Genomic DNA, 23874 nt, shown 5'->3' on the forward strand with positions numbered 1-23874 from the left:
AAAACTGAGGCATAGAGAGGGTAAGCGATTTGCCCAAAGTCACACAGCTAATAAGTGGACAGCAGGGCTTGAACTAAGGTGGCCTCAGAACTGGGGCTCTTAACCTATCCAGTGGAATGCCTGGGCTGTGGGATTAGATGGTTAGACACCTCCCAGCTCTAGTTTTGAAAGAGAAAGGAGTGGTGTAAGGACATGGTTGTAGTGATTACGCTACTGGCCCTACTACAAGAAACTTTATTGTGGAGCAAGGTTCAGATGATTATTATCTGCAGATCAGAGAGCAAAGTTCTTAACTGGAGGACTTCCTCCCATCTTGTACAGAGTCCACATGACATTAACCCAGCATAATTAAAGACCAGGGATAGTCTGCCATTCAGTCAGTGCCCCATCATTCAGAGGCAGGGTTACAAGGGCTCTTGGTGTGTTCCCTTCTGCTTCCAGGGCTTTACAGCCACCCACAGGACAGTACACGAGAGTCAGGCAGGGAAGTAAATAAGAAATAAATTTGATAATTCCTGGTAGTGAGCAGTAGCTGAATACTTTGGGGGGAAGAAGAATGTGAATCTCATGTGATGATCACAGTGGTTAAGTGCTACAGCTGCAAACACAAAGGTCAGCAGTTCAAATCCACCAGCCACCCCTTGGAAACCATATATGGCAGCTCTACCGTGTCCTAGGAAACCCTGGTTGCATACTGGTTTTAAGCGCTACGGCTGCTAACCAAGAGGTCGGCAGTCTGAATCTGTCAGGCGCTCCCTGGAAACTCTATCAGGCAGTTCTACTCTGTCCTATAGGGTTGCTATGAGTCCGAATCGACTTGTCGGCAGTGGGTTTGGTTTTGGTTTTGGACCCTGCCCTATAGGGTTGCTATGAGTCGAAATTGACTGGACTACGGCAACAGGGGTTTTTTTTTTTTTTCAATTAGCAGAACACTGTAGCTTTCCCTCCCACTGCCCAGCTGGAAGTTTGGACAGATACCTTGTGTTTTGTCTTATGCCCATGGTAACCCAGCCTTTGGTGAGGAGGAATAGGCTTTGGTAAACAAATCTATTTGTGTGACTCCTATTACTCACTTGAAGCAGTGTCACTCCTTTTTCCACTGTGGTGTGTGTCTGAGTCAGAGAGGGCCTACAACAGGGCTCTTTGAATTGATGGCTCACTCCCAGTCATTCTTGACTGACTGCCAACTTAGCAGGGCGTAGTTCACCAACAAATCTTTTTTTTTTTTCAAAGCCAGACTGATTCATAGAAACTCCTTTAAAAACACAGTGAAAAGAAACACCCATCGCACATCCCAACACACCAGCAGAGGAAACTTATAACCCCAGGAGGCAGGTCCCTCCCCGCACTGTGGTCACTTACCTCCAGAAGAGCGGACCAGGCAGCCGCCAGCTCCTGCCACTCAGGCGTTCAGACCCTCAGGTAGGACAGCCCTGTACCCTGTGGAGCAGCGTGGCAAACATGACTTTGTTTTTCCTTTCCACTGTTCTCATGCTTTTGACCTCAGCTAAGCTTTGCTTTTTCTTTTTCCTCTTCACTGTTTTTCTATGATTCTGCAAGAATCAAGTCCTTGAAACCTTTGGCTAAAAGAGGATACTGAGACAACTTTTTTCACAGAGAAATCCATTTTGAGGAGGGACCAGGGGAAACTCGGCCAGCCTGGGCTGTAATTGTGTGTTATAGTGACTGGGTCCTTGCTGGGAAGATGAGAAAGGAGAAAGGACTTTGGAATAAACTGGGATAGGATATTCTCTATGGAGGAAACCCTATATACCTTCAAAATGACATATTGAACTTGTCAGAGGTTGTTTGCACCTCCTCCGTTTTGATTCAAATGGCCTTGGGTTTCGAATTGTTTCTCTCTTCCTTGGTTGTCTGCTGGTCTTTTTGGGGTGATGGTGGCTGGATATTTGGTTTTCAGTGTATTTTTTTTCTGTTGGTTTTACTGCCCTTTAGCTTGTGCCTTCAGTTCTGCTTAAATTTAAGTGCTTTTCTCCCCAGGAAGGGAGGAGGGGGATTGGTTTGTTTAAAGATAACCATTAAAGAAAGAAAAAAAAAAAAAAAGTGAGAGAGAGGCAACTGGTGTTTCATATAAACGGCAGGAGGGGTTCAGTTGGTAGAACTGGGAGTCTGATGTGGGTTCCAGAGATCCTTCTCTCCTTGGCCAGCTGTGGAGGTTGGGGGGAGGCAAGAGGGCACCAGGGCTTGGAGGAGAGGGTGGGGCAGCATCTGTTCGTGTAGAACTGTGGAATGGCTTTGTGTGCCCACCCAAGAAATAGCTGCATTTCAGTGCTGAGTGAAAAGATGGTATACCAGAAATGAGAGAAGAATTTCTTTAGGTGAATACAGAATTTTTCTGCACGGAAGGCCGTGGTTATTTTGCATCATGTATCTTCCCACGCCTTTCAAAACGTGGTTGTACAAACTCAAACACGATTTCTAATCATGAAACGGACCTGGAGAAATGAAAAGGGGTGCTTCCTATCTGCTTTGGTTTTCTTAGGTTAAGCATTTTGTTTGTGTGTGTCTGCCGAGGTGTGGTCCACTTCAACACATATACTGGTGGATTTTGCCCCCACACAAACAAGACAAGGAGAATGACAGGATTCAGCTTGTCTGATGAAGCTGGGCTTTTCCTCCAGAAATGCAGGATGTTGGAAGAGAAGATTTAAATGTAATCAGCCTGTGTGCTCCTGTGGTCAAGTAAAACTGCCCTGGGGTGAGGGTGAATGATTATGTAAGTGCAAGGGTAACTTTTCCAGATGTAGGGAATGTCTCCATTTGCTTTAAATGTTTATTATTTAAATTACATGGACGTGGATCATGGAGCCATTATTAAGTTGTTAGTAATGGCATCTTGTGAATATCACACAAATCTTTTAGTTCTATGCATGTTAAACTAATACACAATTTCTCACCAGTAAGCAAATAGGAAACATTGACAATTCTGGCCTATAAACTTGCCATCATGAGTTGCAGTATTTGTGGAGTGTTTAACATCACACTGTAGCTTTTTAAATGAGAAAATATGCCGCGGGTTGTTTCCTGGAGTTTGGGGACAATTTAAAAAAAAATGGTATTCTGACTCCTGCCTTCTGCCCTCCCTCCAAGAAGTAGTGGGAGAGTCTCTTGGCTGTGAGAGTCTTTTCTGGATTTCAGCTGCTGACAATCCCGAAATGTGAGGGTTTTTATTTTTCCCTGCTGCCTCCCACCCTCAGAGGTGGATCCAGTTCCACCTCAGACTCCGAAGAATGGCGCGGGGGTGGAGTGCTGTCTGGAGGACCACAGGACATCCGGTCTGGCCTCCCGGCCAGAGGACCCCCCAGAATTCAGATTGTTTGGGGATACTAAACTGTTCCAAGAGTTGGCAAAAGGCCATTGAGGACCAACCCAGAGCAGCTCACATCCTGAGAACAGACCCTGGCTACCTCCCAGGAGGACCGGGCAGACCTCTGAAGAAAGGAAAGACATCCCTTTCACAGACCACTGGAAGGACTCACTGTGGCTTCCTCAACCCTTCCTGCTTTCCTCTGGAGACCAGATTAGGCCCAGCCAAGATTCTAGGGGCCTCCTGAATGGGCTCCACAGAGATCGTCCTGGAGATGCAGACCCTGTTGGCTTGGCTTAGGTGGCTCTGGGGGTGCCAGTTAATGTCAGACTCACTGGGATCAGAGGAGAGAGGGTCCACTTGGAGATTTAGGAAGGCTTATAGATGACAAAACTGCTCTTCTGTAGACACCTTGGAGCCCGAAGAGTAATATATCTGGAAAGGGGCCACAAGCAAGGGCACAAAGCAAATTAGATTCATTCCATCCCTCATTTAGTTCATAGGAGTCTAAATTTGGGAGGAGTCTTGAAGACCAACTTATTTGATCTTCTGCTGTAAGCAGAAATCATTTGTGTGCCCCACCTCAGATAGATGACCATGTTACTTCTCTTTAAAATTTCTAGAGAGGGGAAACTCAGTAAGTCAGAGTGCATCCCACGTTCATCCCCCTTTGCTGGACAGCTCTGGTTATTAGAGGAGTCCCTGGGTGTAGCCAACAGTCAAGCACTGGGCTGCTAACCAAAAGGCTGGAGGTTTGAACTCACCTCTGGGTGCCTCGGAAGAAAGGCATGGAGATCTGATTTTGAAAGGTCACAATCTTTAAAACCTTATGGAGCACAGTTCTACTCTGACACACATCAGGTGGCCATGAGTTGGAATTGACTGGAAGGCAATGAGTTTTTCTGATTTTTAGAGTGTGTTGAATGGAGCAAAATCAGCTTCCCTGTAACTTCCATACCTTGTTCCTGGTTCTGAGGTCCGAAGCAACCCAGAAACTATCCTAATTTTGTTGTTGTCTCTCCATCCAGTGCTCCTTATCCTCTAAAATCTTAACTCTTACTTAATATTTGATGAGTAAAACTTTGTGAATCTGTATTATCTCTTTCTTTCCTTTTCTCTCTCTCTCTCCCTTCTTCTTAACCTTCCTTTAAAAAATTTTTTTGCCCAAGGTCCAGGTTCAGAAAGAGCAGGGAGCATTTTAGAAGCGTAGTAACTATGCACATAGTCAGCCATATTCACGTGATTTGATTCTGAGGTATTTCATTTTATAATCAGATGAATATGGTTCCTTCTTGAACTTACCACATGTATATCCATAGCTGCCCCAACACAAAAACTCAGAGTCACTTGGGACTGTCAGATGTACATACTCAGAGACACATGGGGACACACCCAGTATATGCTACCCCAGAAGTCATGGTTAAAGCAATCCAATATCAGAAACACAACCTTCTAACTTGGCCTTGTGGGCTGTCCCACACCTTGGCCCATAGTTCACATAGCCCACACCTATATACTGCTAGCACTTGTCATGGTAACTGCAGAGCAGACTGCCAAGCAAATGCAACAGGGTCTACGTGGCTGGCTGGCAATCTAGAGATCAATTCCTTGGGAAGAACTCACGATCCTTAACCGGTATAGAGCTGGAATTCTCTATCAGCTTCCCTTTCTAACATCCTTTCTAGTTCTGCCCAGATGACCCCAGGTTTCTGGGCTATACCTGCTATTCAACGAGCAAGAGAGCGCAGATATGGTTCAAATTAGAGGCTTATTTGAATTCCTAACACCAACCCCCTTCTCAACACACAGACATCCCAAGACCACTCTTTGTAATCCTTCAGTCCTTGGTGCCCTGACTGGGTAAAAACCATTTCCCTCAATTTAACTGGAAGATCCACTGATACTGAAGCATGAAGATAAAAACATAAACACATGTGGAGATAGCTATTTCTCTCTCTTCCTTTATAACATAATATTTGGGTCAACATTTTCTTCCTTGTTGTGGAGGTGACATTTCTCTGGAAGTAAAATGGACTCCTTTACTGTTTCTTTTACTGTTGGTGCTGATGCCTTTATGTGGTTGTGGCTGTCTTTGTACTTTCTGGGTCTATTTCATGAATTCTACCGCCAATAGAGAACCTTTCTGGCACAGATTGAAACTGGCAGCAAGAATCCTGGGATAGATGAAAGATGGATGGGCAGGAAGACAGACGGGCTGTGGTCTTGTCCTGACTCTGCCGTGTGATCATGAGCAAGTCATTTATGTTGTCTTCTCATTGAGCCCCTTGTGGCTCTGTAATTCTATTGTTCTAAGATCCCGCCATTTTTATTTTGGGAAATCCCTTGGGCTCACTATAATAGCTAGTTTACAAGAATTCGTAGAAAAGTGAAATGGGGCAACACGTTGCACTGGAACAGGCATTTCACAGAGGATTCTTGGCTCCTAGGGGCCTTCAGGACCCAGGCAGCTCCTTTGCCCCTTCTGCTCAAAGATTCCTTAGGCATGGTGTTCGTGGAATTTATTACCAGATAGCAATGAGCACTCACCCCACATCTTAGAAGAAAAGGAAAAAGCTTGATTAATTAAACATAAAAGGTGCCAGTACAGGGGCTGACCACCCAAGCCTGTCAAGACACTGATAACAGCAAGAAATTCACCAGGAACCCGGCTGGGCCCAGGGACAGACCAAGCTGGTCCTGGGAAAGAAACTTCACCCTATACTCAAGGAGGGAGACCCTGCAGCATGGGGGTGAGATCGTGAAGGTGTGGATGAGAGCGAAGAGGTAGGGAGGAGGAAAGGGAAGGTGCAACGAGGAGAGGAGGGGAAGGGAAGGAGAGTAACCATGACTATTTGTCAAGGAGAGGAGGCAGAGTGAAAGTCTTAGAGGGAGACAGCTAAGTGGAAAGAGAAAGGGAAAAGGCAAGACAGCAAGGGAGAAGCAGTGGGGATGCTTCCTCTTAACTCCTTCCCCCTTGCTTGGGGATCACAGACTCTCAATGCTTCAGGACAGCCCTTAGGTCAAATATTTTGTTCTAGTCCCCTGTGAAGAATCTCTTGCTGCTCTCGCCACATCTTATTTTTCTATATGGTCAATATATCCTTGGTATCATTCAGGTTTCCGCTGAATGTTTGTGGCAACAAGGCGTGGCCTCCCCAACATTTCTCCTCTTTTCAGAAACGTCAGACCAGAGCTGAGAGCAAAACGATGTCCTTGGTACTTGGACCTCTTGTTTCATATAATCAAAGACCCCTCCCCAGAGGCCTGGAGAAGTAGAATTGGAGAGAGGGTTCAGCATCTTGGCAGGTTCCAGCAACTCCAAAGGGAGTCATTTCTAACTTTTTCTAACTCACTCTCCTAAGATAATGAGTTCTGGGTCAACCAGTGTGCCCATGCTGATCTTGGAGAAAGAGTTCTACAGCTGAGACCCGGAGCTATCCTTTGCCATCTGTGCTTCAGTGGGGCGGGGACTCCTGTGCTGTGGGCAGGGGTCAGGACTGAATGTTGGAAGTGATGCTCCAGCATGGCTCAGGGTTTGCAGGGCGGAGGTCTGGTTTGAGCCATTGTTGGCCAGGAAGGGCTGGACAAGCAGGGTGGACCTTCTTAGAAATGACAGAAAGAAGTAGTGTTTTCAGAAAGACCCTTTGGTTTTGCCCATGACGCTGTTTTGCAGGGCTGTGCTGACTCTCTGATTATCTAGGAGCTGATGGGAGGAATAGAGTGGAGAGTCATTCTAGGAATCTAGAACTTTTGCCGACCCTAAGACAAAACTTCAGAGGATAGGAGAGAGGACATTGTGCTGGCCTAGAAAGAGTCCAGGCCTGGAAGATGAGGGGCTTCAGTTTTTCACCTGCAAAAAAAATAAAAATTTTTTTTTTTTTTTTTTTATCTCCCAGACACGCATTCCCTTCTTTGTCAAGAGGTTGGACCAAATGAGCTCAAAGCCTCTTCTTGCTCTAAATCTTTACATAATCAATTTCCCCTGATAAACAGAAACAGAGCCCCCAACCCAGCCAACACACTCGGGGTGCCTCTGGCCCAGGCAGCGACAGCCCCTCCCAGCGAGCACCTTACACAAAGCTGAGTTTCGATGGTTGAAGCATGTTGCTGCCATCTACTGTCAGACCCGCCCCAAGAGCCTCCAGGGCTGGGCCACACCTTGATTTTCTTCTCAAACCCTAATTATTATCCTGGCAACTGTCCTTTGAAGACCTTGTGGTTGCCAGAACCCTCCTCTTTTGTCAGAAGCAGAATGCAGCTGAAGCTTCTCTCCTCGCCCAGGGGAAATTGCTTGACCAGCTGTGGTCTGGGGGCATGGGTCCAGCTCAGGCTTCCCAGTCCAAGTCTCTCAGCCTTCGCAGATGCTGCTCCGACTCACTATCCTCCCCTGGCCACAGAAGAGGAGAAGAAGAAATAAGAGAAATAGATTATCCTCCTTGGGAACATTTGCAAAAACAATATTCATGCTACTTGTTTGCCTTTAGCGTAGTTGTTGACCCTCAGATTATGGCAGCAAAGCTTAAAGCCCATTTTGCTGGCCGAAGCCTCTCATTTTATGTAAAACCAAAACCCAAAACCCAAACCCTTTGCTGTCGAGTTGATTCTGACTCATAGCGACCCTATAGGATAAAGTGGAACTGCTCCATAGAGTTTCCAAGGAGTGCCTGGTGGATTTGAACTGCTGACATTTTGGTTAGCAGCCATAGCACTTAACCACTATGCCACCAGGATTTCCGTTTTGCATAAAGGAATAAAAATAACAAGAAACAATCATATAGCCCTTGCTCTGGGTCAGGCCTGGGCCCTTTGATCCTCACATTAATCGTATGAGGACTACAGGTCAGGATTTGGAACCAAGAACCCATGCTCTTAACCATTACACATTTCTGCCTCTATAGAAGCCAATGACCAGAGAGATTAAGTGCTTTTTCCAAAGTCAGCAGTTGGTAGAGGCAGAGCTTTGACAAGAACCCCGTTCTCCAACAAATGCCCTTCTCCTTTTTCTTCTTTTTAAAATAACATGCTTGCCCCTCCTCTGCCCTCCTTCAACCCTGTCTATGTGAGAGTCTATACTAGTGCTGGATAAACACTACTCTTTCTGTAACAGTCCTCAGTGATGATAGCCCACATTTGGGAGATGTAATTCCCTTTTTCCCACAGGACCATGAAAAAAAAGTTGTTTCTCTTGGAGCATGTAGATTCTTGTAAACTTTTGCTGCTTGAATGTTGATGTTTTTCCTGGTTAGAAAAACTGCCCTGCACTTAAAAACATCAGGCCTAGTGTGATATGTACACAGTGAGGTACAACCTGAGGTTCAACCCTTCTACACCAAACATCAGATATCCAGACGCAGGAGGAAATATTTCTTTAGGATCCTTTCTCTCCACATGTTTCCCACGGACAATTAATGTTCCCCTCTCCCACCTCTATGTAAAAACAATATTTAGAATGGAAAAGTACACTTGACGTAAAACAACAATGACCAGAAAACCTCATCCAAGGTCTTATCCACTCAGCTTGCCTTTAATCTCAACCTTTTCCTCCTCCAGATACATCCTCTATGTTTGCTTCCAAAAGGGAATATTTCCTTTTCTGCTTTTGTGTTAAATGGACATCCATTATGCCAACTAAAATCATCTTCAGTGGGAAACAAACACATCAAAAACAAAGTGAACCCAACTGGTCAAGGATAGAAAGTTTTTATGCTAGAAAACCTACATGGTCTCCTTAGGAAGAAGAGCCAGCTGCAGAGTGTCATTCTGCGGAAGATGGCATGGAGACATGGGGCTGACTCAATGTCATATGACCAGGAGCGTGTTGCCTTTAATCTCTTCTTATGCCTTGGAGGAAGCAACATGTCTTTGGTCAGATGGTGTGAGAAAGCTTTTTTCAAAGTTTGCTGTCATCCGCGAAGGAGATGGGAATTTCACTGCTGGGAAAACATCAATCAGTGAAAAGAAAGAGCAATGTCTAGTGATGGAGTAATCTCAGAACTGTTTTATGACTTGATTGCAATTTTGGACCTAAAGTGATGTTCTCTGGATAATTCTCTGATTACCTGGTAGTCCTGCTGCAATGGTAACCATAGTAGAAAAGGGTTGAAGAGGAAACATTTGATGAGTTGGGCTGGCCTCACTGGCAGAACTTAGCTCAGGGGTAGTTGTTGCTAGGAGCAGACTCTGATTCACTGTCAGAAGGACATTTCTGATGGGGGGTCTTGTTATATAGCTAGCTCCCATGACTGGAGGCATTTAAGTATATTTAGATAGTTTCTTGATGCAGAATTGTAGATAAGTGTGTATTGGGTTGGAATTTTAAAGCCCTCTTTCAGTCCAGAAATAGACAGTGAAAGAGATAGATAGAAAAGTTAAATCTGTAGACAAATTACTGTTTAGAAACACATTTTCTTTGCATTCACTTATTTCTGTTTGAACAAAAGGCAAGACATGCATATATACTCTTCTGTCTTCAAATGCTAAAGGTACTAAGGAAATATTCACATTTTATTGGCATTTATATGGATATACATAACACGGTGTTTGCATATAATAAGATGCTCAATACAGTTATATTAACATATAAATTATTTTTGATAATAAAAGATTAAAGATTATAAATGTAAAAAGAGGAAAATATTTTTCTTCTAGAATTCTGTTTACTATGAAGGCTTCTGTCACTTTGACATTGATTTTCTTTTCTGTGGAGAAAAAAAATATTGCCTTCCTTAATTCATTTACTTATTTGTTGAATAGATATTTACCTAGTGCCTGTTATATACAAGACTCTCCCTTCAGGAACTCGGAATCTTAGGCGTAAGGGAGCCAAAAACATCCATAAACAACTGTTACCGGAAAGGTTGCCATTAGTGGGTTAATAAAGGGCTATGCAAGGGTTATAGCCTAACAGAGAGGTGTATCTGGGAAGGCTTCTTAGAGGAGGTAAGAGTTGAGTTTGATGGAAAAGACTTCGAGAGGTAGTTACCAGGGGAAGTACATGAAAGCAGGGGCAATATGTTCAACAAAAGCTGGTTGCAAGAAAGTAGAACAGGTCAGGAACAGAGGGGATTAAATAGTGTTGACAACTGATGTGTAGTCCAACCACAAACAGAAAGGTGTAAATAGTGTTAAGGTGATGTGATGTGTCCAGAGAGGGAAAGGAAGTCTGAAAATATCAAAGAAAACCAGATTCCTAGGATTTGAAGGGCCAGCATGAGGCATTTGGACTCTCTTTCCTGGAGACTAGGGGGTGCTTGGAGGTTTTCAGTAGGGGAGTGACATGGTCAGATAACCCGATGGCAGTATGGAGGGTATATTAAGGGCGGGGGGGATTTAGAGAGAGGAATATGGGAAAGGCTGATGCTATGGTCCAGTCTAGTACCTGAATTGGACAGTGATGATGGGAGTGGTAAGTAAAGAATGGATGAAAGACAAATTATGGAGGTAGAACTCATGACATGACCACGATGTTTTGGGTAATATAACCAGGGTGAGGAAGAAGAGATGGAAAATCTGGCATCTGGCCATTATCACTCTCTTCTTTCCAAAAAAGCCTGGGCTATCTGAGGCTACCAGGGAAAAATGACTAAACTGCCTTCGGGTTAGCCAGATCCACATGCCTCTAGGACTAGCCAGTCTCCGAGGCCCTCTTGCACCATCTTTGCCTTTCATTTGGGAGATTCTCACCCACTCTCAAATGAATCACGGAAATCAGAGCTCTACAGGGAGGGATTCCCCAGTGTTCACACAGTCCCACCCACTGGTTTCTGATTATCTTGTACCTCTAGGCTCAGACTAGTTCTTCAATGACTCAAGTCCCAGGACTTCCACCACTTCCTCTGCTGAAGAAGTGGGTTTTTGGTTACTCCAGTCTATTGTATTGCTTTCAATTACTGTGCCTTAGACCACCCTTAAAGAACAGATTTTCCCTAGACCCCCTGTGGTGGTTCAATAAACACACAAAGATTTCACAACAGGAAGAGGTTGTCCCACCCCTAATTTAGCAACAACAGAGTCAAACTACCCACATCTAAATTCCTCTCAAAATCTCAATTATTCTCCAAGTCTCTGCAGAATCAGCTATCAGAAAAGGAAAGACTCCCACCGGGGCCTGATTATTTTCTCACTGGACAGAGTACCCTAAAAGTGTTAGGCTACCTGAACCAAGGCAAATAGGTGATGCAAACCAGCATCTCAGGGCTATAGTTTCTTTGATTCTCTCATTTTGGGGGGTAGGGAGCATAAGACAGAGACAACAAACCTATAAAGATTTAAGTGGCTATAGACAACTAGAGAGAGTGGTTGCCCCTTTCTACTTCTTTTCCTCCAATTAGCAGTCATTTATAGCTACAATCACCAGCAGTTGTAATCCTCGGGTCATTTGCACTTACACTAATAAATTTTCTACTAGCAAAGAAGTTAATTCAAATCTAGAATGATCAGTGGTTGTGAAGCATGAGTTTTAATGTGGTCTGGGCGATGCTGATACTGGAAGAAAAGGAGAAATTGTGGTCAGAAACAAAAGATGAAGGTAGTGGGAAGGAAAATGACAGTCCATCCCTTACGGCAGAAAAAAGAACAGAAAAGAAATAACAGAAAACCAGCATGTGGTTCCAAGTCTCCCAATCCCCATTTCTCTTAACAATCACTTCTCTCTAGAGTCAACATTCATGCCTCCAATACTTTCTCCATTTCCACCCAGCCCCATGGAGCCCTGACCACCGCGCCTGTGCCAAGCATGTTGGAGAGCTCAGGCTAAAGGGAAGACCTTGATCCAGTTGTAGTGGTGGGTGGGGAAATATGTTCCTGGCATCTCCCATAGAACAGTCAGTGGTTGCCCTACCTTTAAGAACACTATGTTTTGACTAGCTCTGGTGGCCTGGGTTGGTGAGTCTGAGCACCACAAATGACATCGTTGTTATAGGAATTCCCAGCAACCAAATGACAAACTCTTGGACTGTGCAGTACACCTAAGCAGTCTTTGAGAAGCAGGCATTGCACCCAAGTATTCAGGATTGCAATGTTGTTATTCCCTACTTCCTGATTTGAGCTGCCCACCTGGGACTAGGGATATGCTTTCCGCTGGGGAGTACCGTGCACAGAGCTTTAGAGAGGTGTGAGGGAGAAATCAATTATTGTTCTACTGAAACATACTTCAAGGAAAGAAAGTTACAACAGTCAATAGTTCCAAAGATATGAGATGCCCAGGAAGGTCTCTTTTCAGTGCCTTTGGATGAAGCAAGACCAGCTAGCGTGAAGGATGAGCCTCCCCACAAACTGCACTGAAAATAATGGGTGGGAGGAAGTCTCAAGAGCATGGGATCTCCTGTTATCTATACCCATTCTACTCTGCGGTTCTGATTGATCCCCCAAATATTCATCCATTAGGTACCATTAATGGTTGTCCATAAAGTCCTCAAGGATTGCCTCCCTCCAGCCTACAGATTTCTCTGCTGAAGAGTCTCTAGTATGCAGAGCGGACAAGTAGGATAAACCAGCCCAGAAATTTGAAAAGATAGTTCATTTGGTTTTGGAATGCCTTGGGGAAGACCACTGAAAATAATGGAAGCCCTTCTAAGCTGACAATGAATGATACTAATAAAATCCGATAAATTTGGGGCAGTGAAAAGATGGTCAATTATATGCATTATGCTATAGCCCCAGCCAAGCAGCCCCTACCTCTGAATGGATACAGCAGCCAAAAGCAGAAAGAAATTGCGTATTCTGGGCATCTATACATCTGTACGCTAAGAACACTTGCTAAGCCAAGACATTTTGCTCCTTTTGTGAAAAGACATAGCATGATCACAGAAATCAAAGATGAAAGAGAGTCACTTCTTGGCATGATTCCTCCACCTACTCCTCTAGCCGGCGATGCGCAGGGGACTGGTGGTCAGGTGGGACTGTGGTTTAGATCAACAGTGAGATCCAGTGGCCAGGAACTCGCCTGCCATGCAGATGTAGTGGGTGAGCCAAGATGGAGGTGCAGTGGGAGGAGGAGATTTGGAACGCAATCATGTCAATCCTAGCATCTAGTGCTGCTGTAACAGAAATACCACAAGTGGGTGCAAACAGAAGTTTATTTGCTCACAGCTTAGGAGGCTGGAAGTTCGAACCCAGGGTGCTGGCTCTAGGGGAAGGCTTTATCTCTCTGGCAACTCTGGAGGAAGGTCCTTGTCTCTTTGAGCTTCTGTTCCTGGGCTGTCTTCATGTGGCTTGGCATCTCTCCACCCTCATCTTTGCATGCTAGCTTGTCCTAATCTGAACTGCTCTTTTCATATTTTGTAAGCAATTGATTCAAAACCTAACTATACTAATCCTGCCTCATTAACATGACAAAAGGAACACATTCCCAAATGGGATTATAACCTCAGACATACAGGTTAGGATTTACAACACATATTTTGGAGGGACACACTACAACTCCTAACAATGTTCAATTCATCGAAATTGAGAGCGTGAGCAGGGGCAAAAGGAACTCAGACTTGACCTTAGAGGATTACATAGCAACCAAGGAAACAGAAAATGCTGCCCAGTTCCTAACAGCCTGTACGAGAAGAAATGCAGAATGTTTTCCATGACCTCATTTAAGAGGCCTCACTTGTGTATTATATACCATTCTTGGCCCCTCAACCACTTCCCAATATTAGGAGGAGGATGTTTGTAAATTAGAAGCAAAAGGAATAAAAAAGACATTTAAAGAGCCCAAGGAGAATTAAAGAAAAGAACTGATTATATAATATTCGCAATCTCTCTGCAATCAACCTAGTCCTTTCGGAGGAGATGGTGTGAATCCTGGGGATGTCTGGGGGAAGGGGGATGGCCAGGAGAGGGCTGAGAAAAGTGAGCTTCCTCTTGGCCATTCATGAGGATGTGCTCTTAGTGGTCTCCTGACACAAAGGGCAAGGATTAGGCATAATGACAATTTCTAAGAGGACCAAAATGGTTTTATGTGCACTGTCTGGTGAATTAGATAGCAAATATCTTACAACTTGCACTTAACATGGGGCAGCTTGGTGATGAACATGGGGCAGCCTGGGGTTGGGTTAGTAACAGCTACTCAGCTTCTTTTAGTAATAATAACAACCACAACCAAAGCAACCCCACTATTAGTCCCTGCCACGTGCAGACACTGGGCTTAGTGTTCTCCACATGGGATCCAGTTTAACCCTCACACACCCCTGTACAGTTGGCATGGCAATTCTCTCTTTATATGCAAGGAAACTGAGACCAAGGGGCCAAATATTTTAAAACTAATTCTAACTCAGCCACTGTCTGATTCAAAGACCTCTTTCCTCATGTATTAACGTCAAGCAGAAAATTGTGCAAGAATCTGAGGAAAGCAAAACCAAATTTATGCGTGTGGGGGAGATTATTAATAGCAGGCGTGAGAGCTCCAAGCTCTCCCCTGAGGGAGCAGGATAAACTTCATCACTTTTGTTATTCACACGGAAATTGGTCCTACTGCTAAAAATTTGCCTAGGTGGGAGGGAAGTGCCTAGCTTGGGAAGGAGGGCAGGGATTGTTGAAGCAGGTCAGAGCGGACAGTGGAAGCCAGTCTCTGCCTTTCACTCGCTCGCTGTAAAGCTAGGCACCCTAGTGTACATTAGATCATTCTAGATTTTGAGTGCCTGATGAGGAAAGTAGAGGAGATAAAGGACACCTGAAGTGTTGGAATGATAGTATCAGTGCTCTCCAATAAACGCTTGGTATAGCATGAAAGTGGCTCAGCATACCCCCCCCCACCGCCAAAAAAAAGCTTCAATTAAATTAGGTGGAGCGAGAGAGGGAAATGGGGCAACTGTAAGACACGCACAGCCATCTCCTCCCTAGGTGGGGCCATCTGCACACGCACCCTGCGCAGGGTGTGAATAACCTCAAAACCCCTTCCTTTGAGCCAGCACTGCATCCTAAGTGTTGTAGGCATGACAAAGTACTCCTCCTGCAACGGCCATAAATCAGAGCAGACTCCCCAAGTGTGCATGCTTCTCACTTCCTTTTGAGTCCCTGTGTGGTGAAATGGTGAAGCGCTTGACTACTAGCCTAAAGGTTGGTGGTTCAAACCCACCTAGAGGTGTCTTGGAAGGAAGGTCTGGCAATCTGCTTCTGAAAGTTCACAGCATTGAAAATTTTATGAAGTACAGTTCTATTTTGCAACATATGGGGTCACCATGAGTCACAATTGACTCAACAGTAGCTGGTACTAGTCTTCCTTATTGCCAAGTTTTATGATTAATGGGCTCCCTACTCTGCTGGGATTATGGCTGGGTGCTTTTGTTCATCAATTCATATTCTTAATCTGTTAGTTCCCAATCCCCTGCCTGGTGATTTATGCATTTGCCTGTCTTCTGTATTGAGTCCTGAAGGAGTGGCATTTGTGTAAATGTCATGCACAGGTAGAAGGCACATGCAATGATATCTCAAGCTGCATGTATCTAAAGCCCCTAGAATTGTCATATTGAGCCATAGGAAATACAAAACTATGCCTCAGACCCACAGTAGAGTCCCTACTGTGAGACATACGATGTTGAAGGCTCAGGTAAAGTAATCCAAGTCTGAAACATTCTGTCATTAGGCGATCATATCATTAAGCTGTAATATCAAGTCAGATTTAGAAGAGGACGTCGAACCAGGGATATCATTGCTGATGTCAGATGGATCTTGGCTGAGAGCAGAGAATACCAGAAGGATGTTTACCTGTGTTGTACTGACTATGTAAAGGCATTTGACTGTGTGGATCATAACACATTATGGATAACATTGCGAAGAACAGGAATTCCAGAACACTTGATTGTGCTCATGAAGAAACTGTGTATAGACCAAGAGGCAGTTGTTTGAACAGAAGAAGGGGATACTGCATGGCTTAAAATCAGGAAAGGTGTGCATCAGCGTTATATCCTTTCACCATCTTTATTCAATTTGTTTGCTGGGCAAATAATCGGAGAGGCTGGACAATGTGGAGAAGAGCACGGTGTCAGGATTAGAGGAAGACTCGTAATAACCTGAGACACGCAATGATACAACCTTGCTTGCTGAAAGTGAAGAGGACTCGAAGTACTTACTGATGAAGGTCAAAGACCATAGCCTTCAGTATGGATTACACCTTAACATAAAGAAAACAAAAATCTTCACAACTGGCTAGATAAGCAACACCATGATAAACAGAAAAAAATACTGTAGTTGCCAAGGATTTCATTTTTACTTGGACCCATGATCAATGCCCACCGAAGCAGCAGTTAAGAAATCACGGTATATTGCATTGGGCAAATCTGCTGCAAAAGACCTATTTAAAATGTCAAAAAGTAAAGATGTTACTTTGAGGATTAAGGTGCACCTGACCCAAGCCATGATTTTTCAGTCTCCTCATATGCATGTGAAAGCTGGACAATGAATAAAAAAGACAGAAGAAAAATTGATGCCTTTCAATTACGGTGTTGACAACGAATATTGAATACACCATGGACTGCCAGAGGAAGGAATAAATCTCTTGAAAGAAGTACAGCCAGAATACTCCTTAGAAATGAGGATGGCAAGACTTTGTCGCGTGTACTTTAAACAGGTTATCAGGAGGGACCACCAGTACATGAAGAAGGACATTGTTATGGACTAAATTGTGTCCCCCCAAAATATTGGTCAACTTGGCTAGGCCATGATTCCCAGTATTATGTGATTGTCCACCATTTTGTCATCTGATGTGATTTTCCTGTGTGTTGTAAATCTTATCTCTATGATGTTAATGAGATGGGGTTAAGTTACACCTTAAGCCAATCTCTTTTGAGATACAAAAGAGAGAAGCAAGCAGAGAGATAGTGGGGGCCTCATCCCACCAAGAATGCAGCGTCGGGAGCAGAGCACATCCTTTGGACTGGAGGCTCCTACATGGAAAAACTCCTTGACCAGGGGAAGATTGATGACAAGGACCTTCCCCCAGAGCTGACAGAGAAAGAAAGCTTTTCCCTGGAGCTGGCACCCTGAATTCTGACTTCTAGCTTCCTAAGCTGTGAGAGAATAAATTTCTCTCTGTTAAAGCCATCCATTTGTGGTATTTCTGTTATAGCAGTACTAGATGACTAAGACAGACATCATGCTTGGTAAAGTAGAGGGTCAGTGAAAAAGAGAAAGACCCTTAACAAGATGGATTAACACAGTGGCTGCAACAGTGGGCTCCAATATAGCAATAATTGTGAGGATGGGACAGGACCAGGTAGTGTCTCTTTCCGTTGTACATAGGGTCACTATGAGTCGGAACTGACTCAATGGCACCTAACAACAACAACAACAATTATTGAATACCAAACAGTATTATAATAATAGAAGTTGTGGCTCTCACATTTTGTATCACACTCAGGATCAAATTAGTAGCCTATTCAGTATACAGACATTGAGTAATAGCTGCTATTCTGTGGAAGGCATTCGCATCTATTAAAATTGCTGGGTGAGCAGTTTGATAGAAGCGGGCACTTCCCTAGCGGAAATTGGAAATTTATATGACATTGTTGCACAGGGACCTAGAAATCAGAGCTGTAAGAAGGCCTTTGAAAAATCAAAGTCCTACTTCTGGCCTCAAAAACACAAACAAAATAAAATACTAACAGTTGTCGTAAATGTTCATTATTTGAAATAGGCTATATGAGAGAAATGAGTGTATATAACTATCTGAGAAGGAACAGAGTTACGTTTACATTTACGTAAATATAAATAGATGAATAGGCATTTGGGTGCTAGGAAACTAGATTAACAAGATGTTTTCGGGAATTTATAATGAAATTGTGATGGTTTTCATTGCAGTGCCTCCTGATTGTTACAGATAGCCCACACTTGCGGGAAGGTTGAATTGTATTATTGAATCTGATAATAACCTTTTCTCTTCCTTTTCTCTTTCCTTTACAGAACTCTCTTTGCTTGCCGCTGCGTGTTAACAAAAAGCCAAGATGTTGGTATTACTGGCTGGTATCTTTGTGGTCCACATCGCCACTGTTGTTATGCTATTTGTTTCCACCATTGGCAATGTGAGTAATGCTCTTTTGTTGGTTCATTTGTTTAGCAATTTTTTATCTAAATATTGATTTACATAAAGCCCTAGTCATTGCCCTCTGTGAATTTATTCCTCAGTGTGGGAAGACATACAGTACACATTCACGCCTACAGAATTAAGTAACAAGGAGAAAACCAAGTTTCCCCTGAGGGCTGTAGGTATCCGGAGGATAGAGGACACATGAGGCTTCTTCTCTCTAATGGAGCCTTCTTGGTGGAGGTGGGACTTGAGGTGAAGCTTGGAGGCCTGGTAGATGGGTGGGGCTCCTCTGGGTGAAGAAGGACAGTGGGAGAAGCATGGGGGTGCATTCCAGGCAGGAGTGATAGCAAAGGTGCTGACGTAGAAGGACAAGCTTTGCTCAGGGGATGGTGAGGACAGCCATGTGACTGGAACAGAACTTCCCTTCCTTCTGTGATTAGAAGGATAGATTGGAGTGTGTGGATGAACAGATCTGATTGCCAGGCTGATGAATTCAAGTTTTGAGCCGAGAGTAGCATCTGTAAGTGGAATTTTGCAAGATTAACCCAGTTCCATCGAGTTAACCCACTCATGGGAAACAACATAAAAAAATAACACAGGGAGGCAGCAAGCTTCATTTTTCTCAGAACCTTGGGCTACTCTGACCTCTAGTGGTAGTTTAAAGCATCCAATTTGCTTTCACTGTGCTTTTCTCAGGAAAAAACAAGACAGCTTCTTGGACATAAAAACAAACCAAGGCTGCTAATCACTAGGCAGGCAAACTATGGCTCCAGAATCTGCTTAGATCCCTGTTACAATGAAAGGATAAATCAAATTTAAAGTTCAGATAGGAGAGCTTAGTAAACACTGGTGAGTGTGATTGTAAGTAAGGCTAATTTAAGCAAATCCAACAAGGATTCCTGGTGGTGTAATGGTTAAGAGCTTGGCAGCTAACCAGAAGGTCAGCAACTTGAATCCACCAGCTACTCCTTGGAAGCCCCATGCAGAGGCAGTTCTACCCTGTCCTCTAGGGTCACTAGGAGTCGGAATCAGCTTGATGGCAATGGGTTTGGCTTTGGGTTTGAGTTTTTGTGTAGACAATAACCCTGCCTTCCTTTTCCATTCCAGAAGAATAATTGTTTTTCTTGGGTCAGGTAGGAAGGGAAGCTGGCACCATGGTGAGCCTGAGGCAATACACTTTGGTTACTCTTATACTGTTAGCTGCTGTCCCCACGAGAAATATGAAATTACTCCCCCCTCCCGCGTGTTGTGACCTGCAGAGTTTGGCCCTCTCTTTTTTTAAAAGAAAGACTTTGACCACTCAGACTCATTGCTATTTTTTTGGTGTTTCTCATGTTCTTTACTTGTCTCCTGTTGAACATTTTCCCTCACCTTTTTCTCCCCCTTATGTAGGCCCTTACGGGAAGCGATCTTTATATAGTGTATGAGTTGTGCACCCTTAAAACCAGTTTCCTAATCCAGGGTTTCTGTTTCTTGGAACCTTAAATATTTAAAACTCCTATGATCAAATTCCTTCCATTTTTTAATTTTTTTAAGTGATGAGGAATGTGAACCCAGAGGTTAGGTAATTTTTCTCCTGCTGCACATTCTTCAGGCCTTATTTCCACCAAGAGATAGGCTGGCTGCTTAGAAGAAGACTAGGGCTAAATATGATGTCTTGCTGCTACTCGCTGATTTCTTTTTAAAGCAGAGGGGTCAGTTTTTAAATAACTTCTCTTTGTTTCCTTCTGGATTCAGGCCTGGGTGGTTTCAGATGATGGAATAAGATCAGTAGGTCTCTGGAAAAATTGTACCTCTGGCAACTGCTATCAAGCCCTGTCGTATGCTGATGAAGGTATACAAAAAGACACTGTAGTCAATATTAACATTTTGTGGGGTCAGGAAAACATCCAGCCTCTCAGGCACTGGTTTGTCTAATGCCTTGCTTCTTCACCCTCTGGCCACAGATGCCCTCAAGGCGGTGCAGGCCTTCATGATCCTGTCCATCATCTTCTCTGTTATCGCCCTCCTGGTCTTTGTGTTCCAGCTCTTCACCATGGAGAAAGGAAACCGATTCTTCCTCTCAGGGGCTGTCACGCTGCTGTGCTGTAAGTATCCCAAGGGCAGACTCCCAAATATGTTGTTGTTAGTTACCACCCAGTTCACCGACCTTTCCGAAGCACTTCACCAGGTCTGTCTCCGGAGGCATCTCTGGGTGGGTTCAAACTGCAAACCTTTTGGCCAGTAGTTAACTATTTGTGCCACCCAGGCAATCCTCATTTAGGTAGAAAAACTGTAAGTAGTTCATGCCATGGAATGGACACTGCTGGCAACTTGAGCTGATTAGCACATAGCTCAGGGAAACCACCTTGTACAATTTTCTCCTCTGGCTATTTGTTCTCTTTTAGAGAACCTCTGATTGCAGCTCAAATTAAGATCCCTAATCTGGTTCATGGAGCTCTGGTGGCACCGTGGTTAAGAGCTCAGCTGCTAACCAAAAGATTGACAGTTTGAATCCACCAGCCGCTCCTTGGAAACCCTGTGAGGCAGTTCTACTCTGTCCTCTAGGGTCGCTATGAGTCCGAATCTACTCGATGGCAACGAGTTTGGTTTTGGTTTTATCTGCTTCATTGTTTAAAAGTAGTGCTCCTGGGTGGCTACCAAGTGGTCGGGGCACACCCCTTCAGGAGCACCTCTTGAAGAAGGTGTGAAGGTGGGAGTCCTCCAAAAGATGAAAACACTGCCACAATAGATGCGAATATTGCGAAGATCATTCTATTGTCATTCTTCCCAAATACATCCAGTTTGGCAGAAGGCCATGTTCTTTTGCTGCACATTCCTGAGTAGCCCTGCCTGGACACACTGGAGTCCAGGAGGGAAAGCTGGGCGGTGGACACATGTTTTACTTCACACTTGCAGCCATACAAACCAATGCAGGTGCCAAGGCCCTAAACACTGCTAATTTATCAACACAACTGATCAAGCATGGTCCCAGGCAAATCAACAGAACTACTGTTTAGGGTCAAACAGCCAGATTTCATTTCCCGTTGCCAGTAAGGGAAATAGGATCTTACAAAAATGATAAGAACTTCTTCTCCCTTGTACCTTAAAACAATAGCCAACTTTAATGTACACTTCTTTTCTCTCTCTTTCATGGCAGGGCTGTGCATTTTGATCGGGGCATCCATCTACACTCATCGCTATGCAAATAGTAACAGAAGCGGTTTTGAGCCCTATCATCACGGCTATTCCTTCATCTTGACCTGGATCTGCTTCTGTTTTAGCTTCATCATTGGCATTCTCTATCTGGTCCTGAGAAAGAAATAAGGCTGAACCAGTGTATGGGGACCTGGGGGGTGGGGAAGTGGAAGCAGTTAAATCCGGGAGGGAAGTGGAAGTTGCTGTGCAGGAAAAACCGAGAAAGGGGTGGGGAGCGGGGAGGGGGGAGTAAGAGAGGAAGAGACCGACACCCAAGCTATTACTGAGGAAATTCTCTACTATCAAGACCCTGCCTTTGGAGGAAGTAGTTGGCTAGTACTTTGATGCTCCCTTGATGAAGGCCAGAGAGCCTCTCTCTTGCTACCAAACTTGGCCTCCAGCAGTTCTCAGTAACACACACTGCCTAGGACACCCTCAGCTGCCACACCACTGGCCTCACCTCCGAAGGTGAATTCTAGGTCATGCACTGAGGTCCTCAGACCTACTGCACCAAGTTAAAATAGCGGTACAAGCTCCGGCAAGAGTAGACATTGTTTTTGTGCCGAATATGCTAAACCATCCCCCCCTTCTGAAATACCCACAGAGGGCTTTGGCCATGGGGTCATTTTTCCTCTTTAGAACTGATATTTAGCTCTGTGGAATTCAGTGGCATTTGCGACATAATGGGAAGAAGTGAGATAGTGCTAGCAGGCCAAGTTGGAGGGTTAACTAAATCAAGAAAGAGAACTTTTTATAATGGAAGGCCTGAGGGATGGCTAGAGCCCAGACCAGACCTCACACAGCTGTCCCTCATGGAGGCCTCTTGCCATGGACCTTCCTATGCCTCTCCCTTAAAGCTAAGGCAGCTCTTCTGTAGTTCTGTAAAGCCATTAACGACCAATTCAGTGGTGGAAGCGCCACACAAAACACGGAATCAAGAGGCAGCCTTGCAACAGGGCTACAGTAGGGTCATGTTTTTAGGATCTCCTCTCAATGCAGTCAATATTTCTTTCAAATATATACTTGGAGAGAGATGGCCATAGCTCCTGGCGACATAATCCTTTTACTCTCCCTCTAAATTATACCTTTCAAGGAAGTTCTGCATACTTATCCATATTGGGGATCAGGGATCCTATGCTTAGTGGTAGCTCTAGCTTTGACACTGGCTAGAGTGGTCATCTCTCAGAGTCCCTGCCTATCCCATTTCACAGGAGAAGCATGGCAATTCTGTAATCTGATTAAAACACACATACAAACCAAAAGCAAACAACAGGTTCTTGGGTGGAAGGTGCTATAGTAAAGTATTAAGCATACTATATTTCAGTCATGATAAGAACAGAGTGCCTGCACTCCCAGGAAAATAAGAAAATTCCCATGTGATAAATACAAATGTAGGTGACGGGCAGATATTTTCTTAAAAAAAAAAAAAAAAGCAAAAACTCTTGTGGCATACAGTCAGATGATAACTGAGCTGCTCTGATGCCACAGGAGTATTTCTATACAGTACTTATAAGTAAGTAGTATGTTATTCCTGGTTAAGCAGGCATTGCTCTTCCCTGGAGCAGCTATTATAAGCCATCTCAGATTCTGCATAACGGGTTTTTTTTTTTTTTTTTTTTTTGGGAAAACACTTTCTTTACCAACCTGAGAAGATCTACCCCAAGGAGAATCTGAAACATCTTGCCCATTTTCCTTCTTCTTGCAATCTCCTCATCCCCTTTCTCATATACCTTTCCTTTTTGGGGAGTTGTTATGCCATGATTGCTGGTATTTATGTAAAAGGACTATTACTAAGAATATTTCTCCATGTTCATTCTGGTTAAGGGAATATTGATGGCAGGCCACCAAATTACTGGGTTTGGGGTGGAGAAATTGGCCAGAAAAACTGTGGGATGATGAGCTTTTAAATTATGATTTAATTATCAGACAATTATAGAAGTCTGCCTTATGTGCAGACATATATTTACGTATCAGATATATCCAAAAGAGATACTCACATTATATTAAAAAGTCAAACTATGACTGGAATGAACTGTGTATTTCCTTGTCTTTTATTTTTTTCTGTGACATTTACGTCTCATGTAATTGCATTACACTTGTGGGTTGTTCTAGTACTGTATTTGGCTTCTTCTTTAATGGATTGATATTTCATATACTATAATTGTAAATATTTTGATACAAATGTTTATAACTCTAGGGATATAAAACACATTCTGATTCTCTTCACTGTGTGAATGTTTTCTTTCTAAAAAAGAGTAGGGAAATATGGATGATAGTGACCTTTATTCCTAATTAAGTTGCCAATCAATTTGATTTGGACAACTTGGCATTTATTTGAGACATTAAGCTACATTCTGGT

The 23874-nt window shown here is 43.8% G+C and overlaps 1 protein-coding gene across 1 annotated transcript; it reads left to right on the forward strand.

Annotated features, from left to right (window-relative positions):
- Positions 1-1253: 1253 nt before the first annotated feature.
- On the forward strand, positions 1254-23136 carry EMP1 (epithelial membrane protein 1). Its single transcript, XM_049882523.1, has 5 exons — positions 1254-1422; positions 18215-18333; positions 20076-20172; positions 20285-20425; positions 21478-23136. Exons 2-5 carry the CDS (start codon positions 18256-18258, stop codon positions 21642-21644), a joined length of 483 nt encoding a protein of 160 aa, XP_049738480.1. The 5' UTR covers positions 1254-1422; positions 18215-18255; the 3' UTR covers positions 21645-23136.
- Positions 23137-23874: the final 738 nt, after the last annotated feature.

Source organism: Elephas maximus, chromosome 4 (genome assembly GCF_024166365.1).
Source record: "Elephas maximus indicus isolate mEleMax1 chromosome 4, mEleMax1 primary haplotype, whole genome shotgun sequence".
Classification (NCBI taxonomy): domain Eukaryota; kingdom Metazoa; phylum Chordata; class Mammalia; order Proboscidea; family Elephantidae; genus Elephas; species Elephas maximus.